The 18955-nt window shown below is 44.8% G+C and overlaps 1 protein-coding gene across 2 annotated transcripts in view; it reads right to left on the bottom strand.

Annotated features, from left to right (window-relative positions):
- The window catches only part of gpat3 (glycerol-3-phosphate acyltransferase 3), a 58825-nt gene extending 50927 nt beyond the window's left edge, over positions 1-7898 (bottom strand). Inside the window, exons 1-3 of one of the 2 annotated variants that reach the window (XM_055642451.1) lie at positions 7614-7898; positions 6871-7112; positions 3025-3091 (exon numbers count right to left, since the gene is read on the bottom strand). In XM_055642451.1, the coding sequence (XP_055498426.1) occupies positions 3025-3091; positions 6871-7014 (211 nt within the window). In that variant the 5' untranslated portion in view covers positions 7015-7112; positions 7614-7898. The remainder of the gene's footprint in view (positions 1-3024; positions 3092-6870; positions 7113-7613) is intronic. The other variant, XM_055642442.1, reaches the window with a different exon arrangement.
- Positions 7899-18955: the final 11057 nt, after the last annotated feature.

The following is an 18955-nucleotide window of genomic DNA, read 5'->3' as shown; positions in this document are numbered from 1 at the left end:
TATTTCAATGCTGTCGATTGATAGTTCCTTTGCATGCATTCTGGCAATGCAAAATTCCCATGATTGAGCAATAACATTCTTAGAAGGCTTAGGAAGTTTGGCATGTTCCCAACACGCCTCACCAACTTCTACAGAGGTGCTATAGTAAGCATTTTATAGGGATGCATCACAGCATGGTTTGGTAACAGCTCCATCCAAGACTGCAAGAAATTGCAGAGTTTTGGGCAGATCATCACACAAACCAATCTGACTTCCATTGACTCCATATACACTTCACACTGCCTCAACAAGGCCGGCGGCATAATCAAAGACAAGTGTCACCTCGGCCACTCCGTCTTGTCCCCTCTCCCATCACGCAAGAGAAACAGAGGTTTGAAAATGCACACCTGCAGATTCAGGGACAGTTTCCTTTCAGCTGTTATCACACAACCGAACAGTCCTGACCTCCCATCTACCAATGGAGAACTTTGAACTATCTTTATTCGGACTTTACCAGACTTCAATGTTATATCTTTGCACTAAACTGTGCTGTGTTTATGTGGGGAGGGGGGTGGGGGGTGAAACGGGGGCTGCTGTCACTCCCTTCGGGGGAATACGACCTTTTTGTCGTATCCCCCTTCTCCGTCTACGCTGAGGCCTAGCGGAGCCGGCGACCTCGGGACTCTGGAGGCAGCTGACAGGACTCGTCCTGGGCTCGCTCCCGGCCCAGCCCGGGATGGAACGGTGCTCCCGTGAGAGCGGCATGGTGAGGGGCTGGAGTGGCCCAGCCCGAGGGAGGAACGGCACTCCCGTCGGAGTAGCCCAGCCCGAGGGAGGAATGGCACTCCCGTCGGAGTGGCCCAGCCTGAGGGTGGAACGGTACTCACGTGAGGGCGATCTGGTCCGGGGGCTGGGACGACGTTCTGGCGGCGGTGTCCAGAGTCCTGGGTTCAGCCGCGGGCCGGCGGCTGCGTGTGCTGGACTGGAGGTGCAGCGGCTTCGACCACCCCGGGCCGCAGTGTTTGACCCGGCCCGTTCGCGGGGTTCGGTGAGCTGCGGGACTGTTCATACCATCGCCCGGTGGGGAATCGCCTCAGCGCAGAGGGAGCAGAGGGAGAGACTACAACCCTAAGATTTTTGCCTCCACCACAGTGAGGAGGTGTTTGGAGGACTCACTGTGGTGGAAGTTAATTTGTGTTTATTGTTGTTATTATTGTATCATTGTATGTATGACTGCAGGCACGAAATTTCGTTCAGACCGTAAGGTCTGAATGACAATAAAGGAAATTCAATTCAATTCAAAATTCAAACGTTGTACCCTTTAACCTTCATCTCTGCACTGTGAACGCCTTGACTGTATTCAGGTATAGTCTTTTCTCCGACTGGATAGCACGCAAACTAGTGGGCTTGTACACTCTGGAGTTTAGAAGGATGAGAGGGAATCTCATTGAAAAGTATAAGATTGTGAAGGGTTTAGACACGCTAGAGGCAGGAAACATGTTCCTGATGTCCGGGGAATCCAGAACCAGGGGCCACAGTTCAAGAATAAGGAGTAAGCCATTTAGAACGGAGACGAGGAAACACTTTTTCTCACAGAGAGTGGTGAGGCTGTGGAATTCTCTGCCTCAGAGGGCGGTGGAGGCCAGTTTTCTGGATGCTTTCAAGGGAGAGCTAGATAGGGCTCTTAAAAATAGTGGAGTCAGGGGATATGGGGAGAAGGCAGGAACGGGGTACTGATTGGGGATGATCAGCCATGAACACATTGAATGGCGGTGCTGGCTCGAAAGGCTGAATGGCCTACTCCTGCACCTATTATCTATTGTCAAACAAAAGCTTCCCTCTGTACTTCAGTGCATGTGACAATAATAAATTAAAGTAACCATGTAGAAAACTGAATACAAACCTATCTGGTCATATTTGCCTATGCAGTTCAATGCACAACTTAAGTCAAGTTGTACTTGGAGTTTCCTCCTTGGCTCGCTGCATACCGATGATGCACCACTAAAGTGATTCACATTAGTATCACTTCACTGGTACTATTGAATTGGAAGTAAGATGGCACAAATGGCTCGGGAGACACTGAAAGCTATTTACCAGGCACTCAAGAAGTGAATTTAATTGTATTTACTTTCAGCCAATCTGGGTCCCAGCTTGTCAACTGGAAGTATGGTCTACATTGCCTAACCTGAGCGGTACTACAAAGCTAGAGAGATCCACTGCCTGAAACACAAACTCACCGACATGGCATATATTTCAATGCTACAACCGGTAGTCTAAATTACACATAAAAATATGAGCATGGCCAGGGAAAGACAGTTTCCATTCACCGAGATTTATTCCTAACATGGAGATAATTTTGCAATATTACACCACAAAATGCACTTCACTTTTCAATGGTAATTTATTTGTCACATGTACCGAGATACAGTGAAATTCATTTCTGTATACAGTTCAGTACAAGTATCACTACACGTAAGTACTTGGATGCATCCTAGATAATGCATCATAGTACAAGTGTATAACAGTAGTATGCGGAGTCAATATACAAAGTCGCCAGTTTTGGCGCCATTTTTGAGCTCCCTGTGTGTAAGTGCAGGGTTCATGGCCTGACCATGAAGAAGCAGCTGTCCTGGCGGCTTTGCAGGGTCAACCTGGCCAATCGTGGCATTTGGTGTCCTCCACCACCTCTCCGCTGCATTGCTAACACTCCCTATGAATCCGCCTCGTATATTAGTCTTTCATTTTAAAACTGACACTACCCAAGGCTGTTCCTCAGATCTCTAAACTTTCCAAGGACATTCAAAGATTTTAAAAAACTGCCATTCACACAGGGCAGTTGACAAATATATACAACTGTCCCAAGATACTGATGTTTTATGCACTTTTCATCCTTGTTGAATGATACATTGAAAAGGTAAGACTAAGAGATGCGTGTCAAATAAAGGACACTTTGTTAGAAAATTAGGGTTTAAAAAAAGTTATCCTAAAACTCTGCATTTTGTGACCTTTTTGTCAAAGACTCAGAAGAGTGAAAATAATACTCACCGTTGGATGGAGAGAAGGGATGGCCTGGCTTCTCCCGGGCTTTCTTCTGGATTTTCCGAGTGGCCCACTAAAAAGATGCAAACAGCACTTAGATCAGAACAAGTCCATCAGTCCCCAGTCCCTCAGATTGCAGCAAGACATTCCCATACCACGCTATGCTCGCATGATTCCCACCCCAAAGCACAAATCCCAACTACATCTTCACAATGTAGAGACAAGGAACTATAGATGCTAATTTACTAAAATTGAGACACACCGAGTGCTGGAGTAACTCAGCAGATCAGGCAGCGTCCCTGGAGAACATGGAGAGGTTTTGGGTTGGGACCCTCCTTCAAGGTTCTCCAAGAAGTGTCCCGACCCAAAATGTCACCTATCCATGTTTCCCGAGCATGATCCCTGACCCGCTCAGTTACTCTAGCACTTTGTGTCACATCTTCACGACAGGCTAATCGGCTACAAATGTTCTTCCTTACACAAGTTCCGAAAGTGACTGAGAGGGGTTAGGAAGCGTGTTGGTGTAGTGATTTGATGGCAGGCATGTGTGGAGAAATGGGAATGAATTGGTGTGTGAGAGTGGAGTAGGTGATATATGAGGTTTGCTTGTGTCTGATAGGAATAGGAGAGTTGGTGTTTGCATTTGGATGGTGAATGTTAGTTGGGAATGGCATGTTTGCTTGTGTTCAAGGATCCATACTTTCCAATTTGCCCTTTTATCTTGTTGTAGCTTTCTTTTGAAGAAGTTTTAAAGTACCAATATCAAGATAAAAAATAAATCAGACACTAAACGGCACAGCTGTCCCACGGGCATGCGACCTGCATGCGGCAAGCGCGGCCTAAAGGGCCGGTCCCACCAGCATGCGCCTGCATGCGGCAAACGCGACCTAACCAGAAGCGGGGACTGCGCGGAGGTCAAGTGAGTGACATGAAGTGCAAGCGAAGTCCGCGGGAAGTTCACGCGTGACGTACGGCGTTGAGGTAGCTACGGGCCGGCAGGCCGTTGCCGCGCGGAATTTTTAAACACGGTCAGTTTTTCGGAGCCCCGCGCGATGTAGGGACCAGCTCCGCATACTCCATACGGCTCCATACGATCTAAGTGGGACCGGCCCCGCGAGGCCATACGGTTCAAGCGACCACGTTAGGTCGCGCTTGCCGCATGCAGTCGCATACTGGTGGGTCTGGCCCTTTAGGTCGCGCTTGCCACATGCAGGTCGCATGCTCGTGGGACAGGCCCTTTAAGGTGAGAGGGGCAATGTTTAAAGGAGTTATGCAAGGCAACTTTTTTTTGATACACAGAGGGTGATGAGCGCCTGGGGCTGGAACCCGCTGTCAGGGTTGGTGGTTGAGATACTGCAGATATGATAGTGGAAAATAAGAGGCTTTGCGATAGGCATATGGATATGTAGCGAGTGAAGCGATATGGATTATGTAGATAAGAGATGGTCTTGGCATCATGTTCGACACAGACATTGTAGGGTAAATGTCCTGTTCTTGTACTGTACTGTTCGATCTTCTATGTTCTAATTTGTGACACATAATGAACTATATTGCAACTTCAGTGCTTTATTGGACTTTAACACAAAGCAATCCACAGTTTACCTCAATCTGAGTCATTGCATTGCCAAATATCACTCAAATAATTACAACCCACTTCCTTACTAACAAGGGGGGCTACTAGATGTGATTAGGTAGTGGTTAAATGCTTTGTTTAGCAGCCCCAAGCTCTGTTGAAAGTTCAAAATGAGCTGCCAATATGTCAAGAAAAAAAACAGTACAGCAAGATTTATCAAGGTCTTTTCCCCTGTGTTCAAAACATCTGAAAGATTGAAATGTAATTTTACGAAAAACAACAGACAAAGCTTAAACCATACCTCAGTATCAACCCGTGTTCTAGGAGGCTCTGAAAGAAATAGCTACTCTAAAGATTTTTATTTTAAGTAAATAGAAGTAAGAATATGTTGCTGCCTTACTGTGCCAGAGAACCGGGTTCGATCCTGACTTCGGGTGCTTGTCTGTAAAGAGTTAGACCGTGTGGGTTTTCTCCGGTTTCTCCCACACGCCAAAGGTTTGTAGGTTAATTGGCTTGGTATAATTGTCAATTGTTGCTAGCGTGTATAAGATAGCTGAGTGTGTAGGGATCGCTGGTCGGCACGTACTCGGTGGGCCTGTTTCTGAGCTGTATCTCTAAACTAAAATAACTAAAATGGGAATAAAGCCCAAACAGATGGGACAAGAAGAGACAAATGTAGAATCACTTCAACCAGCTTGTTGCAACATGCTTACCCACATTTTTGTTCTCTTTTGGTCTACCTATTCACTAAACATCAAAAGGAATATAGTAGTACAAGGAAGGATGTGATGGAAGGTGGGAGGGTCAACATATTGAGTGAAGGAATAACCAAGGGTCAAATTGAAAGGAGGGCGGCATAACATCATAGCACGGATGAGTTATCAGCCAACATCCACACGCATGGCCAAATGTTGACCAGTAGCGAGAAGCCTGACTGACTGACACTTTCTTGTCTCAAGGCGGTTAAGAGAACTTTCGCCATCAACCTTGAAATCTGCAAACACCCTAGCAAAGTATGCCCATCAGATGAGGCAAAAGTTTACCTGCACCTCTAACCTCCTCCAGTCATACAGCACGGAAAAAGGCCCTTCGCCACAACTTGCCCTTGCCAACTAGATGCCCCATCAATACTTGTCTGACCTGCCTGCATTTGACCCATATCCCTCTAAACCTCATATCCATGCCTCTAAATGTCTTTTAAATGTATTTTGCTTTTTTAATATGTTACAGCTACCCAGAACCTTTATTAAGCAGTATCTACAGCAAACCATTTTATTCAAGTCACTGCAAAAAGGATCACGTTCGTCTTGGGGGTGTGCAGCGTAAATTTACCTTTGGTTGAATTATGAATAATTACACAAACTGGGATTGTATCACCTGGTATTTAACTAAGGAATAATTTGATTAGGACATCAAAGTGAACTGAATATGCAGAGGGGAATTATCTTATTAGGGAATTCGGTTTTAGATTATATATTTCTATAAATGACTAGCTCAATTGTAAATAGTAACGGTGAGTTGAAGTGAGATATGGGCTCCATATCTGAGGAGGGATGTGCTGGCTCTGTAGAGGATTCAGGGGAGGTTTACAAGAATGATCCCAGGAATTAGTGGGTTAGCATATGATGAGCGTTTGACAGCACTGGGCCTCCACATGCTGGAGTTTAGAAGGTTGAGGGGGGACCTGATTGAAATTTACAGAATAATGAAAGGCATACACAGAGTGGATGTGGAAAGGATGTTTCCACTGGTGGGAGAGTCTAGGACCAGAGGTCATAGCCTCAGAATTAAAGGGCACTCTTTTCAAAAGGAGGCGAGGAGGAACTTCTTTAGTCAGGGGGTAGTTAATCTGTGGAACTCATTGCCACAGAGGGCTGTGGAGGCCGTCACTGGATAGTTTTAAGGCAGAGTTGATTGGTAGGTTGATCAGTACAGGTGTCAAGGGTTATGGGGAGAACGCAGGAAAATGGGATTAGATCAGCCATGAATGGCAGAGTAGACTCGATGGGTCGAATGGCCTAATTCTACTCCTATAACTTGTGAACTTGTGAATTAACGGACTTTGTTAATGAAAAGGCATCAAAGTATATGGGGCAAATTTGGGTCTATAGAGTTAGGTCATAGATCAGCAAGCATAAATCTCCTTCGATGTTTTGCTGATCATGTACTGTCTTTCCGCTGACTGATTAGCAGGCAACAAAGGTTTTTCACTGTACCTCGGCACATGTGACAATACACTGAACAGAACTTCAATGTACTTCGTATCGAACAAAACTTACCTCAAGTGTCTTGACCAGAATCTTCATATAAATTTCTGTTATTCCCAATGAAACACCAAACATGGCAGGCAGCATAATGAGAGTGATCCCGAGGATGAGCCACATTGACAGCAGCTTCAATGCAAGTCCCCAAAACTCCTCCATGGACAACCGCTCCCTGCTGCCTGGGTGTGCAGACGCCCTGCCTCGATGATCGCACAAGTTAAAGGCGAGTTGCTGACCACCAGCAATGGGTCACATTCCTGCACACACACACACACAATGAAACAGGTTTAACGTTCCAGACATCCCTGCAGACTCGCAACTATACAGCACCTTCCATGGAGCAAAATATCACAAATCACCAATATCAAACCTCATCTGGTGTTGAGTAAAACTAAAACTTGGATTGGATCTAAATCTTGGTTAAAGATTTCAAAGGGTACGGGGCCTCACTCTCATCAGTGGGGAGTGTGGACTGGGTGTACACTCACTACCAGCCCAGCCAAGTGATGAGGGTGGATTACTGATATCCCACCTCACATCATCAGTGTGTGAGAGAGTATCTACCACTCCTCGACTCTTCCACACCAACACTGACAGATACAGCGCTGAGGGACTGGCTGCCCAAGGTTCGTGGCTAGTGGTTGCCACGGGAAAATGGCCAACACTATCCAACGTAAAGGGCTCAAGAGCCCAACACCAGGTCGCACTTAGGAGAGCTTCCGCTCTGGTTGTGACTCTGCCTCATGTTTTGCTCTTACTTCTACTTCTTACTCCGGATCCTGGGTTGGACTTGCCCCACGCTCTGGACTTAGTCCTGCTCCTATTCCAACCACTACCAACTCACCTCCTCCCGTTCACTCCCAGCGCGGGTCGTTTTATGTACATTATAACTCTACTCCGAGTTTGCTCGAGTCCAGAGTTCATTCGCTTCATACCCCGCCCATCCGGAACTCCCAGCTCGGTTGTTTCCCGTCCCTCCCGCCGCGATACGAGGCGGCAGCCGCGGCAAGGACTGCATTCCGGGAGCCTAGTGCGAGTGAACCGTCCTTCGGGACGGGCGAACCCTTGCTTGCTCGTTGCACCCGCTGGGTTTTCTCGGTGCTTTGCAACCCCCCCCCCTCCGTTCTGTTCCTCTGAGTTTTGTTTTCCTGCGAATTTTGTTTACACTCTTGCAGATCCGAGAATTAATTTACCAAACCGTCCACGTTTAAACCTAGTGCCTTATTCAATTTAACTTGGGACGAAAGGGGTGTTTCAAAGTCTTTGTTTTCAATGTTTAATGCGTCGTTTTAGAGAGAGAAAATAAACATATTGTAGCCATAATTTTGGATTGATTGTACCTTGTATTTTGATATATCTACACGTATCACAATGCAGTGCGAAGAGTGCTACATTTAGATACATCTACAGTTAATTTAAGATAAAACCATATCACAATGCGTTGTGGAGGAAGTGCTGTATTGTCACAGTCTTTAAAGTATTAAACAGAGATCCTCTGGCGGCACCAAGATGCCTTGCCAACATTTTATTTCTCCTTCCAACACCATCAAACGTGTTGTCATATGTTCACGTAAACGTGTCCAAATGTTTTCTATTTCTCAGAAGCTGGTCTGACAAGATGCCAAATAAAGGCAAAATCGTGCCCTGATGAAACATGACTAAATATTAATCATGTTTCCCTGTCTCCCAATGAAAAACAAAACTGAAGAGATATTTCACAACAGAATGTTCACAAAATCAAATCACATTTCTTCACTTTTCGCGTTTCACTGGGAAGATAATCATTTGCATAGAAACATAGACAATAGGTGCAGGAGTAGGCAATTCGGCCCTTCTAGCGAGCACCACCATTCAATGTGATCATGGCTGATCATCTACAATCAGTACCCCGTTCCTGCTTTCTTCCCATATCCCTTGATTCCGCTAGCCCTAAGAATTCCATCTAACTCTCTTTTGAATGCCAGCTCCTAATTTCCCTTGGCAGTTTAGATCCAGAGTACAGGCTGCTGTCTCACATAGAAGATGACATTCACTTGTTCCCCATTGGCTTTCTACTCCAAAATTGCATGTGACGATTGCAGGTTAATCTGTCAAAGAAGCGTTGGGTCGTTGCTGTAATACATTTTGAAGATAGTGCATGTTTCAACCACAGTAGCAGAGGGAGCAAATTCTCAGGGATGAGATGTCAACCAAGCAAGTTGTTTTGTCCTGGATGGTTAAACACCTTGAATGATGTTGCTGGGTCTACATTCATTCAGTGAAATGAAAGATAAGAATTCAGACTCTCATATTGTGCCCTCTAATTGATGGAAAAGCTTTGGGATGTCAGAAGCTGAGGATCACTATGTAGAAAACTCATAGGCTGACCTGGCCTTCCAGCCACTTTCCTTAAGTAGTGAGTCCAGTTTGTGATCGATTGTGATCCAAGCTTGAATGCTCAGTTATGGTAATACCATTGATTGTCAAAACCTTGTGTGTGCAACACAGATGTAACACCACTTATCAGCCTATGCCTCTGTGTTGTCTATGTTATTTTATGTGTGGGTATTAATGTGTGCTTCAGTATTGGAGGAGATAATTTAAAAGAAAGGAAACTAATTGATCCTTACTCATCTGTTAGCTTAATTATTCACTCCACTATCAATGCAGCAAGGTTGTCTCTGTGTTGACCTTGGATTCATCAGCAGCACCTTAGAAACCAACAAGCTTTGCCACCAAGAAGGACAATGGAACACATTGGAACTCCAAGATCAACAACATCTCTCACAAACCATCCTGATCTGGAAATACTCAGCGGGTGAGGCAGCATCTATGGAGCGAAGGAAATAGGCAACGTTTCGGGCCGAAACCCTTCTTCAGACTGATGGGGGGGGGGGGGGGGGGGGGGAGAGAAAAAGGTAGAGGAGGAGCCAGAGGGCTGAGGGAGAGCTGAGAAGGGGAGGAGACAACAAGGGCTACCGGAAATTGGAGAAATCAATGTTCAAGCCGCTGGGGTGCAGACTGCCCAAGCGGAATGTGAGGTGCTGCTCCTCCAAATTCCGGCGGTGCTCACTCTGGCCATGGGGGAAGCCCAGGACAAAAAGGTCAGATTCAGAATGGGATGGGGAATTGAAGTGCTGAGCCACAGGGAGATCAGGTTGGTTAATGTGGACCGAGCTGAGGTGGTCGACGAAACGATCGCCAAGCCTACGCTTGGTTTCACCGATGTAGATCAGCTGACATCTAGAGCAACGGATGCAATAGATGAGGTTGGAGGAGGTGCAGGTGAACCTCTGTCGCACCTGGAACAACTGCTTGGGTCCTTGAATGGAGTCGAGCGGGGAGGTAAAGCGACAAGTGTAGCATCTCCTGTGGTTGCAAGGGAAAGTGCCCAGGGAGAGGGTGGTGCGGGAAGGAACTTATTTCCACATACCTCGACTCCATCCTATCCTCCCGGTTAAATCCTTCCCGACCTATGTTCAAGACACCTCAGACACTCTCCGTCGTCTCCGGGCATGCCGTTCTCTAGGCCCCCATCCCCTCATCTTCACCAAGGACGTCCAGTCACTCTACACCTCCAACCAATCCCTGTCTACAGATACTCTCCTCCGCCTAGCGGAGCTGGACCTTACCTTTAATAACTTTTCGTTTGATTCCTCCCATTTCCTCCAAGGCGTAGCTGTGGGCAAGCACATGGGCCCCAGCTAAGCCTGGCTTTTTGTAGGGTACCAGGGCCCCATCCTCCGACCTCTACATCGACGATTGCATTGGTGCTACCTCCTGCACCCGCACACAACTCACTGACTTCATCAACTTCACCACTAACTTCCATTCGGTACTCAAATACATCTGGACCATTTCCGACACTTCCCTACCATTTCTTGACCTCACTATCTCCATCGCAGGTGATAGACTTCTGACTGACATCCACTATAAACCCACTAACTCCCATGGCTATCTAGACTACACTTCTTCCCACCCTGCTTCCTGTAAGGACTCCATCCCCTACTCCCAATTCCTCCATCTACGCCGCATCTGCTCCCAGGATGAGGTGTTCCACACCAGGGCATCGGAAATGTCCTCATTCTTCAGGGAATGGGGATCTACTCCCCTACTATAGATGAGGCTCTCACCAGGGTATCTTCAATACCCCGCAACACTGCTCTCTCCCCCCATCCCCCCCACTCGTAACAAGGGCAGAGTCCCCCTAGTCCTCACCTTTCACCCCACCAGCCGTCACATACAACAAATAGTCCTCCGTTATTTTCGCCACCTCCAACGTGACCCCACCACTCGCCACATCTTCCCATCTCCCCCCAATGTCTACCTTCTGCAAAGACCGCTCCCTCCGTAACTCCCTGGTCAATTCTTCCCTTCAGACCCGCACCACCCCCTCCCCGGCCGGGCACTTTCCCTTGCAACCGCAGGAGATGCTACACTTGTCGCTTTACCTCCCCCCTCGACTCCATTCAAGGACCCAAGAGGTCGTTCCAGGTGCCTCCACCTCCAGCACTTTTGTCTACCTTCGATTTTCCAGCATCTACAGTTCTTTCTTGAACATTCTAATCTGGAAATATATGTTTCATCATCAATATTAGTTTAAATTCCTGGAATGTCACCACGTGGTATCTTCAACAGACAGACTGAAGAGTTCAAGATGGTAGCTTAATACCACTCACTCAAAGAGAAACAGGACATCTAACACCAGCCTTACCAATGACAGTTCCATGCTAGATATATAAGATCGTTCTCAAGAGCTATTTAGAAATATTAATGTTCAAGAATATTATTTTCAACTCTGAAGAGTCATTAAAACTTTCAAGACATATAACCAACATTGAGAAATGTGAGATGAAGAGTAATTTCTCTTTTGCTTGGTAGTCATTTTTTAGTCTCTTGGATTTCTCCGTGTGCCTTTTGTACCAAAAAACACTGATATCCTTACAGAAATAGCAGAATTGTCAGTTAGATGGGGAACTAGAATTGCTGTTGAAAAATCAAACTACTGTTTTACTGTGAATTCATACACATACCTTCACTTGAAATGTCACCTTTACTTATTTCATTGGTGTTTATCTTCATGGTAATGATACAAAAAGGAGGAAATAATATACCCAATTACTCAAATGCATTGAAGGCAAACATCCTATCTGTTTATTGAATGAATCAAGGCACATTCATTGGAACTATGAGCCATTGTTAGAGTGAATGACAGTGTTCTCGTTGTCACAGAGCCCATTGTGACGCAAAAGACAATTTGGATTTGCAACATCCCAGCCATCCCCATATCTCTTACATATTTGTGAATGCTGAATGGTCCCTCATCTGCACTGCCCCCAGTACGTTTCTGACATTTCTAATATTTCTGTATCAAGGCAGAATTTGTTGAAGGTAATTGTAGTTTTTTACTGTTCAAAACCATGTTAATCCTTGCTGATTACAGTGTACCTTTAAGCCAGACTTCCTTTTCCTTGGTTGATTACACAATTCAGAACTAAATGATGTTCCTCTTTCAATTTAACTGTACATTTGCAGTGCTGAATAAAGCAGCTTGCGGTGTAGAATGCCCCAATGCGAAGCAAAAAGTGGCTGAGATTTGAGCAGATTTGGCAACTCCAGCAACAATGAGCAATGGACATTGGACCCTGCAACATTTACCAATATCAATGGTCTTGGAGGGGAGGATGCTCCTCAAACTGCGGAGTATCCTGAATAATACAGCTCACCCCCTCCATGACACACTGGTCAACCTGAGGAGTACCTTCAGCAACAGACTGGTTCCGCAAAGATGCAGGACAAAACGCCACAGGAGATCCTTCTTCCCTGTGGCTATCAAACTTTACAACTCCTCCCCCTTCTGTCGTGAAGTAGACCGACTCCCCCCCACCCTTTTCCCCTCCCCAATCTATGCACATCCTCAATCCTTTCCACTCATCACTTCAATTTCATGTTTCATTTATTTTATGGTTTTATGACTGTTGGCAGATCAATTTCCCTCCTGGGATAAATAAAGTTCTATCGTATCATAAATCATAGTTTGTTTAGTTTACTTAGTGGCCTAAACTTTAAATATGATACTGCAAACATGCTCCAAATGTGGTCTCTCTCAGCTGTTATTTCTGATTTGTAACATTGCAGTGAATATGGAACTGTAGGAGAGGCAGCAGATGCTTGATGGGATGGATAGTAGTTTGCAAGTGATGTGCATCTTCCTCTCTTTAAATTGAGACTCCATGCTCCTTATGAATCCATCTGCGGTTCTCAATGCCATCCTGAATGCTCATTTTTCACTTGGAGCTAGTGTGCCAAGTATTCCTACAAGTCCACAGGATAATGTACTTTTTCCAAGGAGGCTTCTATAGTATCTTGCACCAAGTTTTCTAGTATATAATGTGTTCAAACCTTTTCCAAACTCACAATGTAACTGATCAGTAAAGGGCTCACAGCTGATTGCTTAACTTGCATTGCATCTATAATTTGACTAATATTTTACCTTCACCATAATTTGGGCATTGACTTCCTCTGGTGTTGGAGAATTGCCAACTGTTTTACATTCACCACTATTTCCACATTGTTTCCCTACTGCTTTCTGCACTCGGCTGCTGTAGTTCATATTATATCAATCTCCTGGAGCTGTTTGGCCTCACACTCAGCACATGACCAATAGTTCAGTTCTCAATGTGCAACCAGTTTCCCTTACTTCCTATAACCTCTGTAAATTTCCAGTCAATTTCCTTACCTCCAACCCGCTGCTATGGCCAAAGGATTGTGTTTCTGAGACCCTGGTCTTTCCTTGCTGCTAATTCTATGAGGTGGGCCTCTCATCTAGTAGCCCAAGATTGTCTTTCCCTCCTACCTAATTGCAAAGAGTCAAATGCATGATCAGTAGTCGTAGATCAGAGAACACAGAAAAGTACAGCATAGGAACAGGCCCTTCAGCCCTCATTGCCTTTGCCAAGCATGAACCAAAATAAACTAATTTCATCTGTCTGCACATGATCTACATCCCTCCATTCCCTGCATCTCTGTGTGCCCATCTAATTGCCTCTTAAACACCACTATTGCATATACCTCAACTACCACTCCTGGCAACATATTTGAGGCACCCACCACTCTGTGTAAAAATACCTGCCCCACACTTCTTTAAACTTTACCCCCTTCACCTTAAAGCTATGCACTCAAGTCTTAAACATTTCCACCATGGGAAATGGGTTCTGACTATCTACCCTATCTATGCCTCTCACAATTGTATAACCTTCGATTAAGTCTCCCCTAATAGTGTTGTGTTGGCTTGTTGAGTGGAGATAACTATTTCCATCTTTGGAGTGAAAACATACATTATCATTCCGAGTTCCCAAATACATTTTAATTTTAACTTCATTAGTCCCTGGGTATAATATGCTGAAATTATTGACAGCTCTGCTTACCTTTAAGAACTGTGTACCTCATATCTCTATGCAACACCCTTGCAGCTTTTGGCTGTACTCTTTATTAGTAGACCTGAATGAAGTGACACCTGTGAGTCTCACCCATTACTGAGCAGTCTGCTCCAATACCACACTCATTACAACACCATGACCATTAGAAACATAGAAACATAGAAATTAGGTGCAGGAGTAGGCCGTTCGGCCCTTCGAGCCTGCACCGCCATTCAATATGATCATGGCTGATCATCCAACTCAGTATCCCGTACCTGCCTTCTCTCCATACCCCCTGATCTCCTTAGCCACAAGGGCCACATCTAACTCCCTCTTAAATATAGCCAATGAACTGGCCTCAACTACCCTCTGTGGCAGAGAGTTCCAGAGATTCACCACTCTCTGTGTGAAAAAAGTTCTTCTCATCTCGGTTTTAAAGGATTTCCCCCTTATCCTTAAGCTGTGACCCCTTGTCCTGGACTTCCCTAACATCGGGAACAATCTACCTGCATCTAGCCTGTCCAACCCCTTAAGAATTTTGTAAGTTTCTATAAGATCCCCTCTCAATCTTCTAAATTCTAGAGAGTATAAACCAAGTCTATCCAGTTTTTCTTCATAAGACAGTCCTGACATCCCAGGAATCAGTCTGGTGAACCCGTCTCTGCACTCCCTCTATGGCAATAATGTCCTTCCTCAGATTTGGAGACCAAAACTGTACGCAATACTCCAGGTGTGGTCTCACCAAGACCCTGTACAACTGCAGTAGAACCTCCCTGCTCCTATACTCAAATCCTTTTGCAATGAAAGCTAACATACCATTCGCTTTCTTTACTGCCTGCTGCACCTGCATGCCTACCTTCAATGACTGGTGTACCATGACACTCAGGTCTCGCTGCATCTCCCCCTTTCCCAATCGGCCACCATTTAGATAATAGTCCGTTTTCCTGTTTTTGCCACCGAAATGGATAACCTCACATTTATCCACATTATACTGCATCTGCCAAACATTTGCCCACTCACCCGGCCTATCCAAGTCACCCTGCAGTCTCCTAGCATCCTCCTCACGGCTAACACTGCCCCCCCAGCTTGGTGTCATCCGCAAACTTGGAGATATTGCCTTCAATTCCCTCATCCAGATCATTAATATATATTGTAAATAGCTGGGGTCCCAGTACTGAGCCTTGGGGTACCCCACTAGTCGCTGCCTGCCATTGTGAAAAGGACCCGTTTACTCCTACTCTTTGCTTCCTGTTTGCCAGCCAGTTCTCTATCCACATCAATACTGAACCCCCAATGCCGTGTACTTTAAGTTTGTATACTAATCTCTTATGTGGGACCTTGTCGAAAGCCTTCTGGAAGTCCAGATACACCACATCCACTGGTTCTCCCCTATCCACGCTACTAGTTACATCCTCGAAAAATTCTATAAGATTCGTCAGACATGATTTACCTTTCGTAAATCCATGCTGACTTTGTCCAATGATTTCACCACTTTCCAAATGTGCTGCTATCCCATCTTTAATAACTGACTCTAGCAGTTTCCCCACTACCGATGTTAGACTAACTGGTCTGTAATTCCCCATTTTCTCTCTCCCTCCCTTCTTAAAAAGTGGGTTTACGTTTGCTACCCGCCAATCTTCAGGAACTACTCCAGAATCTAAAGAGTTTTGAAAGATTATTACTAATGCATCCACTATTTCTGGAGCTATTTCCTTAAGTACTCTGGGATGCAGCCTATCTGGCCCTGGGGATTTATCGGCCTTTAATCCATTCAATTTACCCAACACTTAATGAAGACGGAACCAAAGTAGTTATTCAATTGGTCCGCCATATCCTTGTTCCCCATGATCAACTCACCTGTTTCTGACTGCAAGGGACCTACATTTGTTTTAACTAATCTCTTTCTTTTCACATATCTATAAAAACTTTTGCAGTCAGTTTTTATGTTCCCTGCCAGTTTTCTTTCATAATCTATTTTCCCTTTCCCAATTAAGCCCTTTGTCCTCCTCTGCTGGTCTTTGAATTTCTCCCAGTCCTCCGGTATGCTGCTTTTTTTTCTGGCTAATATGTACGCATCATCCTTCGCTTTGATACTATCCCTGATTTCCCTTGTTATCCATGGATGTACTACCTTCCCTGATTTATTCTTTTGCCAAACTGGGATGAACAATTTTTGTAGTTCATCCATGCAGTCTTTAAATGTCTTCCATTGCATATCCACCGTCAACCCTTTTAGAATTAATTGCCAGTCAATCTTGGTAATTAGTAAGTCAGTTTTAAACATTCTCATGCTTTTGTCATGTAGTCATTCGTGCCATCAGTATCATTCAATATTCATTCCTCAATACCATTGTTAGGTTCGATTGTATTCCGATGAACTAAAGTAAAACAGCGTAGATGTGACCCCTCAAAGTGCACTCCAACCAACAAACACGCTAAACTGTAGAGCATCACTAATCCCATTTTTATTCGCCCCACACCCAGAATCTATCACCCACAAACACATTGGGGGCATTTTACAGTGGTCAATTTCCCATGCCCATTGTCTTTGGAAACTCAAGAAGCCCATACGGTCACAGGGAGAATCACAGTACCAGGGTCCCAAGAGCTGTAATGCAGCATTACAAGTTGAAAGACTGTGTCTCCCCGACTTCTGTAACTGTATTTTGTGGTCATACATCCTTGCCTCTGAGCAACTGTGGACAGCATCTCTCTGTGAGCTTCCAATAACTGTTGCCAAATGTCCAATTTCACCACAGTTGTAAAAGTGATGTGCTTGAAAGCAGTGTGGTTTCCCTGATTGCTGTGTGTTCTCCTCCTGACCATTAGCTTGGAATGCACTCTTGTCATTTTCCACACCTCGTTTCATCAAAAAGAAAATACCCAAGAATTGTTCACAAAGATCATGTCTCCAGTAATCCTGTGCATTTCTGTGTCATGGACTACCTTTGACATGGACCGCAAAGATGTCGCCACAAAATCCACCAAATGCACTGACAACTATATTTCAGCCGGCCGCAGGTCACAACCATGGACTCTGCCAATTCTCATCTCTCACCTGTCCTCCAACAGAGTTCAGCCGTCAACCTACCTAGATTCCAGGCCCAGTACCAGATCTAGATTCAGAAGAAGTATCTCAACTCGAAACGTCAAATAGCCACGTTCTCCAGAGATGTTGCCTGAGTTACTCCACCACCTTGTGTCCTTTTGTATTAACCAGCAACTATAGTTATCTTTTTCAAATACTTATCCAATTTAAATACCATACTTGGTTAGGTATTATGATTACACCTTGCTCCCCCACCGCCACATATAGTCCATTGCAACAAAAGTTTACTGTATAGCAAACCAACAACAGTTTACAGAGCCTGGCATTTTTGGTATCTACAAAACTCTTGAATGGAGTAAAACAAATTACAGCTGGGTGTATGAATTGCAGAATGAAATTAATAATTTCAATGAAATTCATAAAATTAACTTTAGAGTCACAGCCAAATGAAACCCCTTTGCCAACACTAAAGCAGGCAAAATGTTACCGATATGTCCCAAGTACAATGGGGATTGACCAAGGCAAGAGGTGCTACTGTTTGTCATGGCTGAGGTGAAGCCACAGCAATAAGAGGGAAAGAACAGAGCAAGGAGTCCAAAAAGGAAGGAAGAAAAGAGAAGAAGCTTGTGGAGAGACAATTGGAAGCCCAAGCACAAGGCAGCACAGAAACAAACGAGCCTGCAGATGCTGGAACGGTGCACCCTTTATCAGTACACTGTGGATGGCTTGATTGGAATCATGTGTAGTCTTTTCTTTGACTGCCTAGCATTACAAAAAATACTTTTCGCTGTACCTCAGTATATATGATAATAATAAACTAAACAAAAAGCTCCAGTTTTTAAATCTAATTTCTTGAGCAGCCCATCCCCTGCTTTCTGTGGATAGTACTGTTACTTTGCTAAACTATCCTTTTAATTTCAAACTGATTACAATTAGGTTTTGACTTTTTTAACCATTTCTCATTATTTTAATGCCAATCACATAATTATATTGCATAATCCCTAACATACCCCAATGTTAATAGTGTTACATTTAATTTTTATAATTCAGATCACCTACGTCCGTGGTGTTGCTCTCCCACACTCACCTGTCCACCCAGTTTTCTTCTCCCTTGTACACCCCCTCCCAGCAGGTTCCACCTGCCTAACAGCCCCTCCCCCCCCCACAAACTGGTTCACCCTATCACCTGCCAGCCTGTGTCCCATCCGCCCCTCCTTCCCTCAGAAGGCTACTGCTGGCAATTCTTCACTTCCCTTTCAGTCCTGATGCAGGGCTCAAGTCAACAGATGCTGCTTGACCCACTGAGTCCTTCCAATGTCCTGTTTATGTTACAGCACAGAGAGAGGCTGGGAAGATTGGGTAGATCAGAAATAAGGAGTAGGCGTTTGCTTGTAAAGGTAGGTCCTACTGACTGAGAATGCTTGCCTTCCAAAGATGATCAGGGTGTGACGTGGGCTCGGTTTATTCTTGGCATCATTGGGTTATGTATATTCTACTAAATATTTGTTCAAACAATAACACTTTAAGATTCATGTTCCAGTACAAATGTATAGAAATTGATTAGGGGAAATATTTTCATAGTTCTTATCGAACTCCTGAAAGGCATGAACCAAATGTGGTTGGAGTTGAACTAGTTGTTGAAAGAGTCTGTAGA

The sequence above is a fragment of the Leucoraja erinacea genome, chromosome 1, assembly GCF_028641065.1.
Source record: "Leucoraja erinacea ecotype New England chromosome 1, Leri_hhj_1, whole genome shotgun sequence".
Taxonomy (NCBI): Eukaryota; Metazoa; Chordata; class Chondrichthyes; order Rajiformes; family Rajidae; genus Leucoraja; species Leucoraja erinaceus.
Note: the sequence above shows the minus strand (reverse complement) of the source record. Positions and strands in the feature narration are given on the sequence as shown.